The 15,366-nt window shown below is 37.8% G+C and overlaps 1 protein-coding gene and 1 pseudogene across 2 annotated transcripts; one reads left to right on the top strand and one right to left on the bottom strand.

Annotated features, from left to right (window-relative positions):
* Window positions 1-1,480: 1,480 nt before the first annotated feature.
* Window positions 1,481-4,303, top strand: LOC311276630 (E3 ubiquitin-protein ligase TRIM4-like). The gene is made up of 6 exons (XM_084386412.1): window positions 1,481-1,915; window positions 2,975-3,070; window positions 3,159-3,389; window positions 3,499-3,521; window positions 3,876-3,991; window positions 4,077-4,303. Exons 1-6 carry the CDS (start codon window positions 1,523-1,525, stop codon window positions 4,166-4,168), a joined length of 951 nt encoding a protein of 316 aa, XP_084242538.1. The 5' UTR covers window positions 1,481-1,522; the 3' UTR covers window positions 4,169-4,303.
* Window positions 4,304-13,548: 9,245 nt separating this feature from the next.
* On the bottom strand, window positions 13,549-14,936 carry LOC311277684 (annotated as a pseudogene). Its single transcript has one exon. The product of its transcript is annotated as an uncharacterized misc_RNA (transcript).
* Between the last annotated feature and the right edge of the window lie 430 nt (window positions 14,937-15,366).

Genomic DNA, 15,366 nt, shown 5'->3' with positions numbered 1-15,366 from the left:
ATTTAAACTGAAATGGTTGGTTCAGTGGATTTTTTAGTAAGATATTTTTTTTATAAACATTTCATTTATACACTTTTAAAGAACAGAATGTTTTTCAACGTTTGTGTGAGATACATTTCACCGTTTTTTGTTTTTTTCGTTTTTTTCCTCAGTTTCACAGTACAGCCCGGATACGCTCAGGAATATGGAGGGAGGGGGATTCTGATATATAACAGCATCTTCAAACGATCAAAAACCACATTAAATATAATTGCAACTTCAAAAGCCCAAACTAACTGTCAAAACCATGAATTATTATACCAACTTCAAAAGGCAAAACTAACTGTGAAAACTGCATGATCTAGGGCTAGCCAGGTCAATAGGTCAAACTAACTGTCAAAACCACATGATCGATGGGTAGGAGGGGCAACCTGTCAAAAGGTCAAAGGTCAAAGCCATCAATCATTTTTGACATAAGGTATATCATAAGGACTACTGACAGGGAACATTCATCATGTTGACTCAATACTATTTGAACTACTATTCATATTCATCAGAATGTTATTCATATACTATTCATATTCATATTCACTGAATACTATTACTATATATATAATAGCAAACAATACTTTTTGAACTATTCTCCTACGTACGGTCACATTGTAAACAGTGGGGCGGTACTTCTGCCGGCGCCGGCGTGACCTTTCAACGTGATGACGTAGTTCCCTGTCCGTTTGTTGATCAGCTCAATCCGAACTATTGAAGGTAAAAAGTCTATAAATTATTTTTTTTTTTTTTTAATGACCTATCGTTTCGCTAGATAACCTCTTCTTCAGCTGTGATCGCGTACAGCCCGTTTAAACACTTCAAAGACTTTTGAAACTGCATTGATTTGGACTTAAAAAACGATAGGAACCAATGAAGTCCATTGTTAGAAGAAAAATCCAGAAATGTTTTCCTCAAAAAACATCATTTCTCTCCCACTGAGGAAAGAAAGACATGGATATCTTGGATGGCATTGGGGTGAGTAAATTATTAGGAAATTTTCATTTTGGGGTGAACTAATCCTTTAAAAGGGGCATTATTTCAGTGACCCTCTCTCTTCTTGTCGCTGTTCATGTGGGAAAAGAGTGGAGACATCCGGTCTGACTACAACGCTGCGGGACCTCACTTTTCCCTGAAGTGCAGCTGTATATATTCTTTATATATTTCTTTTACTGTACTATATTGCATTATTTAAATGTTTTCTGTACTTGGCTTCTGCACTGGAAGCTTCTGTCACCAAAACAAACTCCTTATGTGTGTAAACATACATGGCAATAAAGCTCTTTCTGATTCTGATTCTAATTCTGCAGAGCGCGTTCATGTGTTTTGGAGTCTTGGCTTTGGAAACGCTCTGAAGGGAGTGTGAGATCTCGTGCTTTCAAGACTAGCTTGCTATTGGTAGCCTCTCTGAAACTGCCCAGAGCCGTTAAATACCCTACCCTAGCTTTAACTAGAAGTGAAACTTTACTTTGAGATTCATTTCTAGGAACTATGAAAAATGGCATCTAGTTCTTTGTCTGAGGAGGATTTATCTTGTCCGGTGTGCTGTGACATTTTTGTGAATCCTGTTCTTCTGCCGTGTAGCCACAGTGTTTGTTCAAGCTGTATTCAGAGGGTTTGGAGAAATAAACCATTTAAAGAATGTCCGGTTTGCCGATCAACAACTTCAAATGTTCGTCCTCCGGTAAATTTGGCTTTGAGGAACCTGTGTGAGAGTTTTCAACAGAAGAGAAGACAGAAATCTGGATCTGGAGTCTGTAGAGATCACAAAGAGGAGCTCAAACTCTTCTGTCTGGATGATCAACAGCCCGTGTGTTTGGTGTGTCGAGACTCCAGAAAACACGCCAACCACAGATTCTGTCCTGTAGATGAAGTTGCCGTGGAAAATAAGGTCAGATGATGTTTAAATCATTTGATTAAATCAAATATCGATAATTATTGATAGACAATTTCACTTTGACAAACTAATTGTAACGGGTGTTATATTTATTTATTAATTTCCCTCAAAATCTCTCCATTTGTTACTATCATTTGTTATATTTCTTTAATTCTTTTGTATTCTGGAAATTATTCTTTTAACATTTCATTTAATTTATTTTTCTAATATTGATTTCTATTAACTGAGATGTCATGGTTATATGGTTGTTTAGCAGTATTGTTAAATACGGTGCGTGGCTCCTTTAAGACTTATGTTCTGGTTCCGGTTGCTCTCCTTCAGTTCGCGGTAAATGCGACTGAAGAAAGGATGATGTTAAAACGAGAGACGGCCACAGACTCAAGCTTGTTTTGATTCAATTGTCTTTTTATTCATGTAGAATAAAATCTGGCCTGAGTAATTTCTGTTGCCCGGTCTCGTTCATCTACCAACACAACGCAGAGCTAAACGAAGACCGATCACATAATACTGAAAAAAAAAAAAAAAAAAACATTCAGAATTTTTTTTTTATCTCATAGGCCCATTAGTCAATAATTGTATCCCTTAAATCTCATCTTTGATCACCAAAATTACATATTTAAAAGTTTTTTCCTGTGAAAAAAATGTATTCATGCCTTAAAATAGCTTGAATGTAACTCTACACCATAGCCATATAGAGAGATAGTTGCGATGCGACCATGAAAGATTCAAATGGTTGAAAGTCAGACTAACTTCAGATAGTTCCAGGAAGTGCTTCAGAGTTAGGCTTAACTGACATGGGGGGAAAAAAAATCCTTTTAAAAAGTTTTATTTCTTTAGACTTTAACACTAAATGATCTAATTTTGCTTTTAATATTTCAGTTTAGTGCATCAGATTAAGTTTTAAAAATGTTTTGAGCTGTTGTGGTGCATGTTAGCTCAAATCCATTCCCTCCACTGTCTGTATTAAATAAAAAATAAAAATAAAAAAGAGGCAAAAAAAACCAAAATCAAATAAATGTATCAATAAACACTGTTTTTGTTGTTTTCTTTCAGGAGACACTCAAAGCTTCACTGGAACGCTTACAGAAGGAACTGAGAATATCTGTGAATCGTGAACAGAATCTGTGTAAAACTGCTGAAGATACTAAGGTTTGAAATAAATAATGTGATTAATGCAATTCTGGAAGTGTAGATACTGATGTAGATCTAGTTTGGCCAATTTTGTGTTTCATTTCAGTTTCACGCTCAATGCATAGAGACTCAGATTCAAAAAAAGTTTGAGGAACTTCACCAGCTTTTATATTATGAAGAAGCGGCCAGAATAACAGCGCTGAGAGAGGAAGAGGAGAAGGGGAGTCAGAGGATGAAGGAGAAGATTAAAAAGACGAGCAAACAGATTTCATTTCTCAGATTCACAATCAGAGACATCGAGGAGCAGATGAAGGCTGAAGATGTTTCATTCCTGCAGGTGTCAATGAATCTTCATTATTCTCCAATGATATGAATGCCAATTTTCAGAGATTTAAGCCAAACTCAGTTTTGCTGAATAATTTGTATTTCTTTATTTTTCTTTACAGAACTTTAAGGCCACATTGCAAAGGTTTGTGTGTTTTTGTCTCTGTGTTTCTGAACTCAAATCATCACTCTTAGAAGAAGAGGTTCTATATGGAATCGTAAAGGGTTCCGTCAGACGCTTCTTATATAGAACCTTGTAGAGGTTCCCATCATTTTTTGAATTAACCCATTCATACATTCATTCAAATAATAAAATTTAATGCATTTAACAGCTTGTAATCTTTATTACTAAAATGAAATATGAAAGTAAAAATGTAAGACATTTCTCCTTCGAAACTTTTTGGCGTAAAGGGTTCTTAAAATTGAGTCAAGAACCCTAGAGTTCTATATAGAACCACACTGAACCATCAGCATCTCTGACTCTTGACTGTTGTTTCAGAACCCAATATATTCCAGATCCAGACCTCAGTCCAAGTGTGACGATCACTTTCACAGATCACCTGACCAACCTGAAGCTCAATGTCTTACAGAAGATGCAGGACAATGTTGGTAAACGTGAGTAAGACAGACTCAGCAATGATTTCTGTGGTTATTTGTCTTAATGTGTGTGAATGAGTGTGTATCTGTTCTCTCTCTTCAGCTTCAGACAACATCGCAAGCAAACAAGAAAAAGAAAATGAAGTTAGACCAGTAACTCATTTCTTGGGAGCAAAGAAAGAAAAAGAAAATTAAATTAGACCAGGAACTCATTTCTGGGGGGCAAAGGCCCGTAAATACCCCCCTTAGGGGCTTCTTGACAATTATGAGATCCAGTTCCCAGTTGTCCGAAAATAAATGAACAAATGAACGTGAAAAAACAAATATGTTGGAATGTCATGAAATCAATATTACAATAATGTTGGTTCAACATCATATTTGCAGCCTCATTTAATGCTAAAAGTACAACAAATGTAATGTTAACATCAGTGTTACAATCTGAAGTACAAATGCTGAAACAACATTAACATTTCAACTACACTTTAATTTCATATCATCAAATTCCTGACCCTTACAAAGTTTCTGTTACTACAGTAAACACTGTGCTTGTAAAACACAAACTTGGTTTTCAAGTTTGATGAAAACAATGTACACTTTTAATACTTTTCTCTTCTTTTATTTCAAAATAATCAATAGAAATGACTTGCTCTTCGAAAAAACTTTCATTGATAAATCCTTCAAATCTTTGGGTTTATCCCCCAATATATATATATATATCTTATCTTTTACATCTTTATATATATATATCTTATCTTTTATATATATATATCTTTTACTGTATGCTACTATGTTGCATTATGTAGATTTTTTTTTCTTATAATATTGTGTTATATTTTATTTTTGTGTAATTCCTATGTTTGTCTACACTATGCCTGTACTTGGCTTCTCACCAGAAGCCTCCTTGACTGAGGCAATAGAAGGTTGATGTCACATGATTTAGTTCCTCTGGAAAAAAAACAAGAACTTGCATAGGAATAATGTAGCCCAGTTCTGTATAAATATGACTGCTTTTTTACTGTTAGTTGTTGCATTTTTGATTTTGAGGTCATGTGCATCCCTGGGGAGAAATTGGCTCTCTCCCAGTTCAGTTTATTAACTGAAGTTCTTTTTGCTTAAATTGCTCTGCTGTATTATCTTAACTTGAATATCTCGGATGAGAACAAGTTATTTTTTACATCTATTGCTTGAACTGCTTACAAGGTAAATAGCCTGTGTAATTCTCCACTCATACAGGACTGCCCTGTTGAGATTGGATAAGCTGAAGTATTATAACCTGCAACCTTTTGATGATTTGCTACAAATATGAATCATTGTGTCACCAGTATTTTTATCTTTTGTTCAAATAAATGTTTATTTTATAAAGACAAACACTGTTCAGTTTTACTTCAGCTTACAAAGACAGTTCTATAAGTAATAGAAAGAGCAGTATATCTTGCAAGACCAAGGACAACGAAGGATCCAGGAAAGATTCTGCTGGAGGGTAAGCATGAATTTGATCAATAGGCCTAGTTGTCAATGACTACGTTTACAAGCAGCCAATAACCCGTTCAAAACCGGAATATTAGCAATAACCCGGTCGCGCACGGCCATGTAAACACTGGCAAAAACCCGAATATGCTCATATTCTGGTTTTTAAAAACCCGAATATGATCCCTGGGTTACCCCTTTTCTAACCTGAATATTTGGTCACGTAAACGCGTATCGGCATATCCCCATCAAAAGGAACATTGATTTGTGTTCTGCACATGTTCTATTCGCAAGGAATCTTGGTCTTTTAAGTAGAGGAACTTCTTGTATGCGCCGTCTGGCAAAAACCCGCGTGCAGTATACCGGAAGTAAACAAGAAGTAGAGGTAAACATGGCGAGACGCAGCACAGCACCACACTTTTGGAGCGAGGAGGAAACCAATTTCTTTATTAGTGTGGTGAAAACCATGAATATAACGTCTTTTGTTGACGGCAGAAAGTACCGAGATAGTGAGATTTACAAGAAGGTGACCGAAAAGTTACACGAAGCAGGGTTTGTACGGACGCCAGACCAAATCAAGTACCGCTGGAAGACGCTGAAAAAGGCATACTACAAGGCGAAGAAACAAAACGGTAACTTACTAGCGGGTCCGACCCATCTTCTTTCCCCCAGTTCGACATAATGGATGATATTTTGGGGAATAGGCCCATCACTACTGCCGAAAACAGCGGGGTAGATGTCGGCTTTGAGGACGAACAGGAGCAGTTACCTGACGACCAAGGTAGGTTAGCTCGCCTTATCTGAGCAAAATAGCTACGTAACTAAGGTCAATTGTTATAATAAATAGTAATGCTACTCATTAGTACCACAACTGCTGCCTAACATGCACTGTCCCTGATAAATAAGTCAAATAAACGTCAAATTAATGTAAAGTAACGTCAGTGTAAGGCCGTGTCTATTGCTATTTTGCGGTCTCCTCATGATGATGCGTAAAAAGACGTCTCTTGTTTTTTGTTAATTTTATGCACATAGTATTTATGCTATTTTGCCAACGTTTGACCTGACAGACACAGGCTATAGCCATCCCTATGTCTACAGCAAGCAACGTAACAAGTGGAAGTGGCTCACTAGATCTTGAAGGAGAGGATGATGATGGTGTGGATGATAACACAGGTAAGCGGTTAGCTTAATAGGAGAAGTCACTGAACCAACTATCCTAACATCAAGCTTTAACGTTTTGCTTGTTTTTGGTGTCTTTTTTGGCCAGATGCAGAGAATGGAGCAAGTGGACCTCCTACACAACCATCGGATGCCACTGCGCCTCCTCAGTCTACACAGCCATCGGATGCCACTGCAGCTACTCCTGGTAGGATTTCTAAATAGTATTACTAAGGCATAACTGGTTAGAGCATAGTATTGTAACACTTAGTTAATCCTCTTCCTTGTGTAATGTCTGAAAATAATCAGTTTCTTTAATGGTCACTTTGATTATAGTGATTAAGAAGAGATACAGATGGTGGACAACCAAAATGCCTATTACCGCCGCGCCAGCTGCCGCGGCGAAATCACCGCGGCGAAAATAAACCAGCCGCATTTCAAAGTCGTTCCCGAAATGACCGCCAGGTGGCGCAAAGGGACATTGTGCAAAACAGCAGCAATTGCCGCATTTTAAAATGTAAGTGGGTTAAATATAAAACCCTAAGCCTAATAGGCATATTTTTCATATATATAAATAGGCCTATTAGGCTACAACAGAATAGAACCAAAGATAGAATAAATTTTAGAACTGAAAAAATAGAATCAAAAGTTAAAAATAGAGACGATATTAGGAGCAATGACGCGGAATATTTTTACTATTCTATTGAGGAATTAGATAAATGAAGAGCTCTGGTGAGCGATACAATTGCATAGTAATTTATAGTGATTTCAAAAGCAGTCCTTAAAAAAAAAATACATGGAGTAGTGTGGCATAATTTTTGAGAGATTACTCGGAACGCGTTTTAGTTAAGATCCTGGTTTCAATGCCCTTAATGTATATAGGCTTGGCTACTGCTTTAAAAAAATGTCACAACGCGTTTTGAGATTGTTTTGAATTAAACATTGAAGTTTAAAATGTAGTGTTTTGGCACACCAGGCCGAGTGGCGTTACGCATTGTTCAAAAATCAGGTTTTATTCTGGCATGTTGAACTGGCGTTAGATTTTTTTTTTTTTTTGATTTATTAGATTTAGATTTTAGATTTCGTTAGATTTTTTTTTCTCATAACAGCTAAAATAACTAATACATGCCTTGTCTTAATATGACCTAGCCTACTTAATATAGGCAATAGGCATATAATAGCCTGTATAATAAATTAGCAAAACTTGCCCACTAAATATTTCATTTTCAATTATTTTAATTATCACAATTAAAGTTTTAATTTTATTAAATTGAACAAGCGCAACAATCAGCATTTAATCAAATATTCTAAAATATGTATTATTAATAATAATGTTATTTCAACATAATATTTCGTTTTTTCGACATGTGTGCGTGCAACAAGCAAGATTTATTTGTAAATACGGTGATGCGTGCATTGATTTTTATCAATAAACTAGTGTTTTCTGACAGTGTCGACTGCAAAGATGAAGTTGACGATCGCCATATTTGTAGTGAACGCACCTAGAGAGAGATGCACATATAGACATAATCAGAGAGTAGCCTTTTTCTTTTCGTTTTGAATTATTTCGTTTGAAGACATTTCAAGCTTTGTGTATTTGATGTATTTATCATGTCTGTGTGAGGCATACGCTGAGTTTCGTTAAGTTAGGATGAGATGCGCTCCAGCTGACGTGCAATGCAAGTGACCGCGCGGGCGCCTCCATGATTAGTGTCTGTTATATTTGCTTCTCTTACTTATTTAAATTCAGGCAGTATAGTAGGCCTATAGACTTTTTTTTTAGAATAGAATTTTGCTGTGCACTTGCATATTAGTGTCAGCTGGGAAGGAAATATAGAGACCAGACCTCTTGGAACTTTAACTGAATACATAACGTTGGTAAAGCATACTGAAATTACATCCCTACAAATTTATTAGGCCCTACTGAAAATAAATGTATCGAATTTAAGCAAAGTAGCCTAAATGTTAAGACTGTAAGCCCTTTGCTTTTTTACGTAGCCTATAAAGGACTCTTATAGCCGACTTTGTGTTAATTTAATTTGTAGAGGATTTTTTTTAACTCAAACATTAACACTGAAATAAATGAAACTAAATTATTGTAATTTTTTGGCACACCACGACGAGTGGCGCTATGCATTGTTCTAAAGCCAGGTTTTATTCTGGCATGTTGAATTAGTGTTGGACAAACGCGGCGGCGCGTTCATTTGAATGAAGAGCGTTTGAGCGAACACACTCTGGAACGTTAGGCCATGTCTCAACGAGTGAATCGTGGCCGAGTGGTTGAACTTACGTTACGATCGTTTAGATGACACGGGTTCGAATCCCGAACTAACTTGGACTACTGATAATACTATTTTTATATTAGCCTATTAATGCATTAATGCATTAATGCGTTTAAACGACAAACAATAAAATCAGAACCAGTATTCTGTTGCGTTCATGGTTCCAGTGGCAGTAATGCATCCACGGCTTTTCAAAATGTCACAAAGCGTTTTGAGATTGTTTTGAATGAACTATTGAAGTTTATAATTAAGTGTTTTGGCACACCACGACGAGTGGCAAACTCTTTGTTTTGTTTTGCAAACTCAGCTAGCCTGTGGGGGGTTTGGAGAAGGCAATAGTTGCTTTATCGTGGGGGTGCAGGACAGAGGTGTTAATGTTCCGTCTTTCATATGGAGAGTGTCGGAGCCAGCCTGATGAAGGCAAAGGCTAAATTCTTTTAAGGATTAATCTCAAAATCTCCAAAAGTCCATAGCCTATGTACAGTAGGCCCTATATCTTATTAAATTATATATTGTAGTTTTATTGATTGTATTTAAAGGTTTTCCACACACAATTTCAATTTAGCAGATACAGAGCTCTTTAATTCGCGACCCACCTCGTTTTATTGTAAGGTGAATTCAGCAAGGCATGTTGTATCTTTGAAGGAACAAAAGCTATTTGTTACTGCCACTGAAACCATGAACGCAACAGAATACTGGTTCTGATTTTATTGTTTGTCGTTTAAACGCATTAATAGGCTAATATAAAAATATCAGTAGTCCAAGTTAGTTCGGGATTCGAACCCGTGTCATCTAAATGATCGTAACGTAAGTTCAACCACTCGGCCACGATTCACTCGTTATGACATGGCCTAACGTTCCAGTGTGTGTTCTTCATTTTCTGGTGCAATCGGCTGACAGTCTTCCTTAATCAGATGTGTCGTCTTTGCAGCGGCACAACTGGAATGTTGCAAATTTATGTTGTAATGTACAATTGATAATTAAACAAGACGATTGACTTTAATAAACAGATGCATATTTAAGCATCAAGAACGGAAAAACATAAACACTGTCAGCTACACTGAGATTCGATCTCAGATCGTTTGAAGCTCCGAGAGGCTATTGTTAATGCATTGACCACAGAGTTATCGTCTGAATAGCCTAGGTCTACTGTTTGTTCGGGATTTGAACCGATTTGAATTCGGCCACGAATTTGTTTTGTTTTATTTTGTTTTAAATGTATTTTTACATATTTTGCTTTCGTTAATGTTAACCAATTCTGTTGTAGCATAATAGGCCTAATTTTTTTCCCTAAAAGTTTGTTTTATTCTCTGCTTTGTTTGTTTATATTTTTACATATTCAATCAGTCTCATTTTTGTTCAAATAATGAAAAACGTTTTTTTTTTTTTACAAGATCTTGCGCCATGTTTCTTTTTTTTTCATTTTTTTTTAAATAAACAGATAGGAAACTTACCTTTTAAAATGCCGCAGTTGCTGCTGTTTTGCCCTGTCACTTGCGCCACCCGGTATAGCCTTGTCATTTCGCGAACGACTTGAAATTCGACTGGTTTATTTTTGCTGCGGCAGTAGGCTAATAGGCATTGTGGTTGATTATTTATTAAATAATTCAATTGATAATCATAACAACATGTAAGCCTATTTAATTCTGAATATAACAAAGAATGCTTAAACCGACTAACATCGGTTAGTAACTGCAAGTCCTGAAAATGTTTTAATTTTATGTAAGTAATGACAAGTAACCTATTGACATAGCCTTTCTAAATTATAGAAAAACTGGGCACACAATTTTAACGTGTCTACTTTGTTTAAATTTAATGAATTTGAATTCGTTTAACCACAATATTTATCTTGAATTTATCTGTGGCCTCTCAGCTCAGATTACTGCCGCGGCAGATTACGTCATAAAGAGAATAAACTGACACTTTTCAAAGTCTGTGATTACAGCGCCACTCAGCGGTAAAAGGCAGCAAATACACATCCCAATTTTGCCGCCGCGGGAACGGCGGCGGTAAAAGTCTCATTCTGGTTGTCCACCATCTGTATTATGTAGTATAGCTGATGGTGCAAGCTAAGGGCTGTCTTGTCTGCTCTAGGTGGGTCAAGTCGCAGGTCCAGGCCCCGTCACTTACTCAACAACAACAGTTCATGGAGAGAATGCAGCACGCACAGAACCAATGGAGTGAGCAGCAAAGGCAGTTGAGCCATGCCAGGGATGAAGCACTCATGTCTCAACTGATCGCAGAAACAACCCGTTCAGCGGGTGTCTTAGTAACCCAACTCCTCACTGGGTTAGGTGCCTTATTCCAGCGGCCAACTCCTCAACCTGTCTTTACCAATTCTCAGCCCCAGCCAATGTATCAGCTATACAACAACCATTTTGACAATTACGGGCAACCCCCTGCTCCTCCACATCGTGTCGCCTACTCACAAACACCTCAGCCTGAACGTGATGACAACAACGATGGTGACCAAGGTTTTACAAGATTCTTCCAACTGTAGTGTCCCACCTTTTAATCCATACCACTTTATGATTAATGAGACAGTTATGTCAGGTTTGTTGTGTTATTACGAAGTATGTTCTTAAAAGTATTTTTGTAAAATGTTTACACCTTACACCTTTTTTTAAACAATTTTTATTTATTACAAAACATTTTCAGAGGCACTTTGTTCCACACTTGCTCCATATGTTTAAAGCTACTACAAGTTGACCCTTTTTTGAACCTCAGTTTTACCTCATTTGTAAAAACAAAACAAACAAAGCTGTTACTTTTTTATTTTATTTTAAATAACAAATGTACTTGAAAACTTGCATGTGCTGAACTTCTATTAGAAATTGTAAACACAACTTTTAGATACCTCTTCTCTGTCTTTCATAAGTAGGGAGCAACTAACTCAAGCTGGTTTCACACTCCAGAGAGCAGATAAACATTTAAAGACCTTAGAAAAAACAATGCGATGCAAGTAACAAATCATTAGCTTAGATCCGCTTCTTTCCCATCACCCCACATTCATCTTACTCTCCCGCGCTCTCCTCCTATAAGCGCCTACGGAGTGGGACATGTGCAGCAAGGTAATCCGTTAGTGCCCGTCTGATGGCTGTGGCTGCACTGTTATTGGCCCTATTGGCCTGTGTAAGCCCGTCTATTGGTCCAATGGATGTTTCCAATAAAACGGGGAAGGTTTCTCTGCGATCACTGTCTATCCTTTTACGCAGCACAACAAGATTAAATGGAACACAATTCTCATATGTATTTTCTCGTTATTTCATCTGACTCCATAAATGAAAAGGATTTTAATGATATCTGTGCATCATTAAAATGAACGAGTATTTGATTATTCTCTGAAACTCGGTTTATATTTTACCCGCTTAGATCAGGAAACTATATCGCTTCGAGTTCCTTACCCAAGTCTCCGGCACAAGTGGTCAGCCCCGAAGATCAGAAGCTGAGGCAACTAGCTAAATATCTAGGATTTTGCCGTAATTCCCACGCGCAACAATCAAAGATATATTCAATGGCCCCCTTGGATGCCCTTCAGGAACTTAATTCAGTCGGTTTACTTTAGTAGGTTTTGGCCACCATTAAAAACGCCAGTAGATCAACTTTACTTCTCTTTAATAGCTTTGGATTAGCCAAGCCTGTGATTGTTCACGTACATTTATCTAAAGTAACATTAAATTAGAACAGAAGTCATCGGAAGCGTCCAAGCTAGGTTGACCAGCCAGCATCTTGCTGATCCTAGACGGACAAACACATCCTCTCATCCAAGTAGCCCGCACACTTCCTGATATCAGTTATTAGCCGTCGCTAATCTCTGACGCAACCTTGTGGCAATATACAAATCCGTTAATCTTATTTGGGAAAAACAAGTCTCAGAGTCGTTCAGAATACAATCAAACGTTTACAATTTATTGACCAGGTAATGAAGCAATAATTCAAAATCCAATTCGCAAGAATAAAATCATCGGTTAATCATAACATAACAACAATTCAGGAATCGAAGAATTTGTAGAAATTATTACCTGGCAACGAAAATTACACACAGCGGTTGTGTGGGCAGTCAACCTACAGACTCCCCGAACCTTTCTACACCTTTTCCTTATATACCCAGATAATTCAATTCTTACCAAATGGTGGCGTCTGTCATTATAATTAGATTTTGGTTCCCTATTCAGGGATTCACACTATGAGATCAGAATTTGTATTTGAATAGGTTCTTGTTTTACATACAGGAGGTGTAGTCTGAATGGAGGATCTGGCGGAGGGAAAACACCTTTAAGGGACACATCACTTTTCTCATATTTTATAACTTCTTTTAGCTTTTCATTATGGTTGGGAGAATGCGACCATTTTACCAGGCGCACTGAGGCACTTTAAATAATATCAAACATGCATAGATACTTCTTGTACATAGTTTACATTGCATAGGTTTTCAGTGTATTTCAGGTGAGGAGGAGGGGGGAATGAAGGGGAGTTAGTGTGTGTGAAGTGTGAACTGCACTGTGTGCTGCGTCTCAGAAATCCCTGTTACATATGCAGGAGATAGTTCAAGTGGTAATTTTCAGGAGGGCCTTTTGTTTCATCGAGGGGTCGACCAGACATACTGGCAGCAGCCTTACAGATTCCCCCGTTTGGCACCGTGGGCCACTCACAGGGTTTCCTGCAGTGTCACTTCAGTCGTTGTAAGGTGGGCAGCTTTAAGGGGCTGAGAGTCAAGATAGTGTTGGTGGATGCTTTTACCGATCTGATAAGGTGTCGGAAGTAGCAATATTGGAATAGCGTGAAGGAGAAGATGAGTGTGCTTCCAACTGCACAACCTCGAAGTACCCAGTCCCACCAGGTATATGCAGTCTGTGCTGATCGGGTAGATGAGCTAGACAGGATCTGTGCAGTCTTTCACACCAAGTTTGTCTCCACTTGCACTTGAGAGAGGTGGTACTCTGTTTGGAGGATGACATTCTGTACCAGGTCCATCGTGTCGACCAAAGCTTGTGCACCAAAAGGTGTCATCCCACCATGGGGAGACCTCTGCGTCCATTGGCATCCTTCCGAGGATGTTGATCTGGGCCATAGAAAATTCCTCTGTCACTTCCAAGCAAAAGGAGTGATTAGCAGGACAGGTCAGTCCTCCATATGTGAACGAATTCATCTCACTGATGACGCACCACTGTGAATGAGACACCTGAACAGCATTTGAATGGCCATGGCAACGATTCAACATTTATGAGTTTGCTATCATTGGAAGAGAAAGGCTGCAATGTGTTGCATGTACAGTACAGACAACATAATCGTGAGTTTCATGACAACAAGTGCGACTGGTAAACAAGGTCTCAGTACCCTTCAAAGTCATATATCCAATGAGGTGATCCCATTTAATTACCTGATCTTTAACTACCACTCCAATAGAGCGAATAGTAGTGGAATTTGGATAAACTTGATCTGGGTGGATTAAAGGAAAAGTGGCAAAAAAACCCAATGCAACCAATACATTCGTTTCCAGTATACATCATAATTGTGGATAATAGTTCTGAATATTTGACATTTTAAATTTTTTCTGAAGAGAACCATCTATGCAAATCTAAAACCTCAATTAAATCATTCAAAACATGTCTCGGGGTCTTGTGAAGACGAAGGTCTAAAATTTCCTGTCTTGTTGCAGTGAACAAATCTTGTGCATATGATCTGCAGGCTAAGTCACGTTCGATGGTACGGGTCTGATTGAACAATGTGTGGCTAATCGTTAGAAGCGCCTGCGCCTCGGAACGAACCGCTTTGATAATGTTATCATTGCTATTGGTGATGTGTTGAAAACCAGTGGCCATCTGATCTGTCAACCATGTGGAGAATTGGGATTGTTTGGTTATTTTATAGGTGTTGGCTGCTGAATTAATTGATCTGAACAAGCCGGCTATACTGCCGAGCAGGTCTCGTTTTGAGTGAGCAGTTGGAATTTGGACGGCAAGTCTGTCTTTGTAATCAGAAATTAAATAATCGATTCGTGACTGTAGCCATGCAGATGACTCATCATTAACATTACAATGTTTTGTATAGGCAGAGAGTATTGTAAGTCACATGTGTCATTACCAAATTTACATTATGTAATAATGTTTTGTTGATGTTTCCTCTTATCAGTCCACCAGGAGGAATTGAGTGCAATTCCGGACACTTTTGGGGTTTAGTGTATCCACAGGCGGTCAAATTAAAACAGTACGTAACAGTCCATGAACAGTTGTGTGGATTGGTGAAATTGTCTATGCTATGTGAACATTTTCCGACACAATACGTTCCTTCCTTTCGGTTGGTCCACACAAATGTTTTTGGTTTTTGCTCGTTAGGTGTGTACGATGTGAGATCATACATTAACTCTGTGAACCTCATGTGTGTGTCATTATGCGTTTCTGTATGTGTGCACCTCTATGTTGCAGGTTCCACATTTTTAGCATTATAGCACAATTTGGGGTCTATGCCATTGTTGTTGTTTTCGTG

This window comes from Rutilus rutilus (assembly GCF_951802725.1).
Source record: "Rutilus rutilus genome assembly, chromosome: 18".
Classification (NCBI taxonomy): Eukaryota; Metazoa; Chordata; class Actinopteri; order Cypriniformes; family Leuciscidae; genus Rutilus; species Rutilus rutilus.
This window is presented reverse-complemented; position numbering and strand designations above follow the sequence as displayed.

What these genes read in the sequence shown, in the direction of transcription:
- LOC311276630 (XM_084386412.1), top strand. Translation starts at nt 1,523, where the DNA reads ATGGCATCTAGTTCTTTGTCTGAGGAGGATTTATCTTGTCCGGTGTGC. An exon ending in AAGTTGCCGTGGAAAATAAG is followed by an intron (nt 1,916 to 2,974) that starts GTCAGATGATGT and finishes GTTTTCTTTCAG; the next exon opens with GAGACACTCAAAGCTTCACT. An exon ending in GCAGGACAATGTTGGTAAAC is followed by an intron (nt 3,992 to 4,076) that starts GTGAGTAAGACA and finishes CTCTCTCTTCAG; the next exon opens with CTTCAGACAACATCGCAAGC.